At 35.9% G+C, this 6,712-nt stretch overlaps 1 protein-coding gene across 2 annotated transcripts; it reads left to right on the forward strand.

Moving 5' to 3' along the window:
* The first annotated feature begins 33 nt into the window (after positions 1–33).
* CEP20 (centrosomal protein 20) lies at positions 34–6,297 on the forward strand. 2 transcript variants are annotated; one of them, XM_085302530.1, is made up of 5 exons: positions 34–116; positions 597–794; positions 1,970–2,054; positions 2,958–3,100; positions 5,498–6,297. In XM_085302530.1, the coding sequence occupies exons 1-5, from the start codon at positions 89–91 to the stop codon at positions 5,572–5,574; spliced, it is 531 nt and encodes a 176-aa protein (XP_085158656.1). In that variant the 5' UTR covers positions 34–88; the 3' UTR covers positions 5,575–6,297. The 2 variants fall into 2 exon arrangements, with proteins under 2 accessions (XP_085158656.1, XP_085158665.1); XM_085302539.1 differs by having other exon boundaries at positions 2,961–3,100.
* Positions 6,298–6,712: the final 415 nt, after the last annotated feature.

A 6,712-nucleotide genomic window follows, 5' to 3' on the forward strand; every position in this document is an offset into this window, starting at 1 on the left:
CGCCTATCGCCGCCGCGCTGCGCCTGCGCAGTGCCCGCCGGCGCCGCGGGGATGTCGTCATGCGGGTCTCCGGGGGAAGCGTTGGGCGATGGCGACCGTGGCGGAGCTGAAAGCAGGTTGCGGCGGCGGCGGCTCCTCTTCGTGCAGCCAGCTTCTCTCTGCCAGCGGCCCGAGGGGCCTCGGAGTCGCCGTGAGGCGCTGGCGCGGCCGGCAGCTTGGCGCAGGCGGTTGGGAAGCGCAGGGGCCGCGCCGAGCCGAGCCGCCGCCGCGGCAGCACTCGGCCCCTGTCCCCGTTTTGCTCTGGCTTTTAGTTACTGAAAGCATCGTCCGAGCTGTAATGACGCTGCATGCGCTTCTGAAATTGGTGGAACCCGCATTTACTATTCCAAATAATAATAATAATCTCTGGTTTCTATGAGGGCTGGGTTTTCATCTGTAATGTTTTGTAATTTGTATTAGTGTTGTTGCCGGCATAGCAGCAGGTGTGGATGTTCCATATTCCCTGTGAAAATGAAAAAAACTATAGTGTTGGTGGTTAGTGTTGCTTAATACACGTGACTCTATATTAATATATATATATTTTTTTACAATAATAGTTTTGAAGGACACACTGGAAAAAAGAGGTGCACTTGGGCAAATAAAAGCAAGGATCAGAGCTGAAGTTTTTAATGCACTGGATGACCAAAGTGAACCACGGCCATCACTGACCCGTGAAAATCTGTTAATCAATGAACTCATTCGTGAATACCTGGAATATAACAAATATAAGTATGCAGCATCTGTTTTAACTGCAGGTATTGGGGCAGATGTATGATCTTCCACTGATTTTTGTTGTCATCACTTGTCATCATTTTTCCATTGGGTAATTCAGATGGGGTTATGACGTTAGTAAGCATGACCAAGCTGTACTATCTTGTTTTCCAATGGAAATAAATAAGACATAAACACTATACTGCCCTGTTGCAGTATTAAGGCAAATCATAAAATTACTTACCGAGAACACTTACTGTTTGCTGTTGTTCTTGAGACAAATGCTGTGTCAGAAATCGATGTGTAAGCAAGAAAACTTTACAGCAGCCTGCAAAATCAAAATACCTTTCTTGGAATGTCCACTTTCATTTGGAAAATGGTTAACAATATTTTTTAAGCATATACCACATTCTTTTCTCAGTGGCATTTTGGTAAAATAACTAATGGAAATCCTACAAATGAAGGAACAAAATTCTTTGAAAAATAATCTAAAGTAATATGTATGTAAAGTAGTTGATAGCCTAACTTAAAGCAACCCTGGCAATTCATGTATATGATTTGTATCAGAAACTTGATTATATATTCTAGGTTTAAAATACATGAAGAATGTTCATGTTTTTGAACAACAGTTATACATTACTGTTACTGGCTATTCTAAAATATTACTATTTAAGAGCTGTTTAGACTACAACATCCTCTAAAAGGTAGCTGTGATTTATTTAGTACTGCATGCATTTATTTTTGCACTCTACAGCTATTGGTAACTTAAAATGTGAAATTCTGCAATTTGCACATAGATATGGTAATTACATTTGCTATGTAATAATTTGATATGTTTTCATTCTATTAAAGGTGTTCATCTCGATGAAGAGAAGGAATGGAGATGTAGTCTATGTTATAGTTAATGTGTGCAATCTGTTTCATAACAGTACTTCTCTCAGGAAATAGTTTGTCTGATTAATTCATCATAATACTATAAAATTTCTTTAATATTTTTCTTAGATTCCTTTACAGTGAGCATAAACATCACGATACGCTATTGCAAATTGTACTAATATGAAGCACTAATGTTTAAGTGTGTTCCCAGGAGTTACAATATAAAGTTAGGTATTTCCAGTCTAAAAGTAAGGTGTGCACTCTGATTCTCAGGCTTGAAAAGTTACATAGGTGATATTTTTTCATACCAGTCTTAAGAATTGTGCGGAAATTTCTTTTTCAGAATCTGGCCAACCTGAAGTGCCCTTGGATAGACAGTTTCTTGTCAAAGAGCTGAATATAGTTGAAGATTCAAATAGCAAATCAATGTAAGGAGTGCTTTTGGAAAATACAGTATATTCTATTTTGCGTATAACATTCTTTATACTGTCCATAACATTCACTTCTCTTTAGTATTAGTATAAATCACATTTTAATATTTTCTCCCCTCTGTTAATGTGACTAGATTGGATGTCTAGTCTAACATGGAAGACTCAAACTTCTGGTGCGAAACATGGGCCTGTTTTCAAAGTATTCAAAATTCAAAACTAACGTTTAATTCTGCCAGCTCTGTAGCACTCTCCAAATAGTATATTTGCCATGAAAATGCAGATCTCTTGCCAGTAGAGTCTTCCCTGCAGTCAGAGGTAGAGAATATGTTCTTTGCCTATCTGTTAGCTTTTGTAGAGCAATAAAAAGATTATTGTACCCTGAGATTAGATATAAATTCACATTATGATATGATATGGTCCATGAGATAAGGTACTGAAACAGGTTTGTGCAGGTAATGCTCAGTGATCTCTATAGTTTCAGCGCAAACCATCTGTCCTGTGATTAGGAAGAATCAAGTTTGGGATGCCTGGTGGTGACTAGCCTACCAAAGTCCATTGGTACTTAATTAAATACTTAATATTGCATGAGTGAAAATGTGGGTCTGTTTTCACGTCCTAAGCATGCTCTGGTTCTTCGCCTGCAAGAGAGTAGAGTTCAGTTGTAGAGTTTGGGAGTTCAGTTGAGAGTGTCTCTAGATGTGGGATTTTTGAGATGGTGTTGGTCTTCCGGATGAGCTGAGGTTTGTGGTTACTTGTATAATTACACTCAATATATTTTAATTATTCTAAAGACATTTGTACATATTCTAGGAGTAAACGTTAAGGTCTGTGAAATTCTAAGGAAGTTTTTTTTATGCTCAGAATTTCATATAGACTGCTTTTGTCATTTTCTCTCGTAAGCAGACCTCTCTTGTATGGAATCATAGCTCATTTCTTACATGGTGGTGAAGAAGAAAGTACCCCAAGTACTCTTCCAAAAGTGTCTTTGCTGAACTATCCAAAGCAGAATCTTGGCAAACCATCTACTGAGAGAAATCAAAAAGGTGTGTGTGGTCATTTTTGCAGAAGTTTTGTTTGTTTTTCTGTATACTATATATATGCTTAAAATGTATATATGCTTATATATGCATGAACATGGAGATGGACACAGTATGCCTCCTTCTCTATGCAAGGAATGTTTTGAACTGACACATTTTTGTAAGAAAAATTCCTCAGCACAACATTGTTTATACTTCAAAAATACTATTAAGCTGTTTGACCTGAACATGCCTGTTACTCATGTATTCGTTTAAGAAATGTCCAATTATATCCAATTCACGAAAGACCCACCCATGGTTTCTGAAACTACCTGTATACATTCATTTAAATAGGTGACCAACTTAAAAAAAAAAAAAAAAGAAAAACTCTTAGTTCTGCTGCTTTTCTACTGTTATGCTGATGAGACAGCATAAATGCCATACAAATCTAACTATCCTCAGAACTGTTTGGCTGGCCTTAGATGTGTCAGTAGTAGAAATTTCCTTCTGAAATGGAAAGTATTTTATTTAGAAATAAGGCATTTTTAAAAAATTGCAGACAGACAAATTTATATAATTTTTCAACAGTGTAAGGTACTATGAAGTTCCCATTGATCTTCTGGTAGCTGTAACTACTTCTTAGTTACTAAAGGGAAGGGTGGGGGGGAGCAACTGATCAGCTTTATTCTGTTAAGACTTTCAGACTGTAAAATACTGAAAACATTTAAATTGGACAGATGCACTATACTAATTAGTAGATGGAAGAAAATTTGTCATGCCATTTATGCTAGAGTTTTAGAAATTAAAAAAAATATTGTTGCAGTTACTGGTAAAGACGAGAAGATACTAAGTAAAAAGTAAATTATTGGTATCAGAAAGGTCATCCAACAGATTGCCATCCTATTTACCGAAAAGTTAAACTTGCCAAATTGTACTCCCTTATACTATTACCAGTTTAGAATTGGTTACCTGGAGACAGTCATGACTACATTGGCAATTTAATACAGGAATTTAACCTAAATTCTCAGTAAAATATATTAAATAGTAGGCATGTCTTTTGGTTCTCATCTGTTCTGACAAGCCTAATTGTTATAGAAAGTTCTTAATTCTTCCATTGTTCATTCTGTATACAGGCATAAATGTTTTCTGAGGACATTTCAGATCTCATTGACTTCAGCGGCTTAAGCTTCGAGTTCACTGCTATAAAGTAGAACACTGTTAAATCTTGTTTTCCTCTTCTGGTCTGCTCTTTGACCGGTTGCTATTAATACTGCCTAAGCTACAGAATAAAAGGGATCATTGGCCCAGCTTTTTCCTTTGAAGAGTTTGCCTGGCGTATGATGTTCTTCTCTGTGGGAGTTTGGACCATTTAGTACTATCATGTTATTACTAATAGTACTATTGATTGTTTTTTTCCTATCCATAAAATTTGAAAAATCTGAGGACTGAGATAGTAATAAAAAATCTAAAAAGTGTGAGAGAAGTACTGAATAAGCACTCATTGATACTTAGATTCATTGAGATAGTACTATTTCCTTCTGCCAGAAGGAGGTGCCAAAGAAGTAAAATCTCAGTACCAAAATAGTGCTGTAACTGGTCTCTTTGTTAGAAAATTTTTATTCCCGACAGAAATTTCTCAATTTTTAATGCTAAATTAAGTATGATAGTTTTTTTTTTTTTTTTTAAGTATAACTTTGTACCTCAGTTTTGAAATCGACTCTGTGCAGGTCACCTGACCCTGTTGACTCCCAACAGAATTTCACATAGGGATTTAATTGTTTAGAATCAATTACAAGACTCAAGTTTAAGTTATCAGATGTTATTGTTCATTGATCTTTGAACTAAAGAAAAATACAAAAGTAAAGCTTTAAGGCTTTTAAAGTAACTGTAGACTGATACTACTTTCTGCATATGTTTCTGGAATATGTCAGTGGAGACCTAAAGGTAGTTTAAAATATAAAGGGTTTAAAATACCAATTACCTAGCTATTTTAGTTAGGCTGCATATTAACATGATAAAATATATTCATAAACTGAACTCTCAGGTCTTGCATTTAACATATAACTTGTTTTTCATATTAGAAATTATCTTGTTTATCCTGTTGAATGAGTGTTTCGATAAACTTTCTGGTATATAAGAAACAGAGAGGGGACCCTGGTATAAAATATGAAATCTGGTGGTTCTTTAGTTCTGTTACTATACCTGAGCTGAGGTTGTCTTAGATCTAATCTTTAGTAATTTGTTTAATAACCTCTTATTTCATATAGTTACATGGGCAAAATACTTTATAATTGTAAAATTGCCCGAGTTTCTTACAATGATCTTTGTATCAGGTTTCATATTAGGAGAAAATAACAGTTGTATCTTTGGATCTGCAGATGCATGAAAATACTTGTGAAACGCTTGTCTGTGCTTCATTTTCAGATGGAATTCCAGAACCAGGAAGGATGGCTGGCACTAGCATTGAAGAGCCCCTTGTTTTACCCAATATAAACAGATGATGTCTTTCATATGTTAATTTTTCATATAAAGTTCTTTGGGAGTTAATTTAAGAAATTATTCTTTACATAAGTTGTTCCATCATGTCCACTGGGACCACTTCAATTTGTAAAAGCTACCCATCAGACTTAAAGGTCATATTAATTGCCAGTAAAAACAATGTTAGCAAAGGATGTCTTCCTCCAGTGCTGATAGAAGGAAGACTGTATATGAAGTCAAATCAGTCAAGCCTGTGTCTAGAGTTGGGCCTAAAAATACATGGTTTATTTTGTAAGAATAAAAATATATCAGAAAATTTACCATTCCTGCACTTTCCTTATGATGTTCTGTCTTGGAGTACTTTTTCCTTCAGTTTAGAATAAAAACTTTCTGTTTTATTCTGTGTGGTAGTTTGAAAGAGTTCAAAACGAGTATTTTAATAACTATTAAAAAAGTGTTGTTGAAGCTGCTGCTACTTCAGATAGGTATGGAAAAATAAATTTGAAAAGAAAATAGTTTAAAGGAATAGTTGGTTTTAATCCTCCAGAAACCAAGACTATATTTATCTTTTTGTGCCAGCAAACAAATGAAGGCAAGTCTTTTCCATCTGGAGCTGCTATAAATTGTATGGTGCAAAACTAAGTATATAGGGGGGCGATGGGAACTTTTGTTTTTTCCCAAAGGACATGAAGGTCAAAGTCAGAGGAAATGAAAAATAAAGTTGGTAAGATTACTGATTCCCAGAACTAATTTTTAGCTGCAGTATTTACATTTTTGAGATGGCAGTTTATTTTAAAAGCTGAACTTTTGTGGGTACATCAAAAATAATACAGGTTTATTATCTATGCTCATAAAAATGAGTGGAAGAGAACATACAGTTCATGAATTCTAGTAAGCCCACCCTGCTTTGGACTGTTTCTGCATGGTTTTGCTTTAACCGTGATTAGAGCCAATTAGCCTTATAGGTGTTTTTCATTTCAACAAGCAGCCTAGCCTTTACTGTGATGTGAAATTGCAGAGGAATAATTATGAGTATAATATAAGGGGAAGCTGCATTTACCCATTTCAAGGATCAGCGGTGAGCTCATCCCCTTCCTGTGACTTGCCATGCTCCAGCTCCCTCGCCATTTGTTCATTCACGAGTTTCTCAGGACTGGTCCC

Source organism: Rhea americana, unplaced genomic scaffold (genome assembly GCF_003343005.1).
Source record: "Rhea americana isolate MKP2758 unplaced genomic scaffold, rheAme1 scaffold_10, whole genome shotgun sequence".
Classification (NCBI taxonomy): domain Eukaryota; kingdom Metazoa; phylum Chordata; class Aves; order Rheiformes; family Rheidae; genus Rhea; species Rhea americana.

Bases quoted from the DNA above. Each gene is read 5' to 3' on its own strand.
- CEP20 (XM_085302530.1), top strand. From the start codon at position 89: ATGGCGACCGTGGCGGAGCTGAAAGCAG. The intron at 795-1,969 runs GTATTGGGGCAG...TTTCTTTTTCAG, and splicing joins AGCATCTGTTTTAACTGCAG to AATCTGGCCAACCTGAAGTG. The intron at 2,055-2,957 runs GTAAGGAGTGCT...TTCTCTCGTAAG, and splicing joins GATTCAAATAGCAAATCAAT to CAGACCTCTCTTGTATGGAA.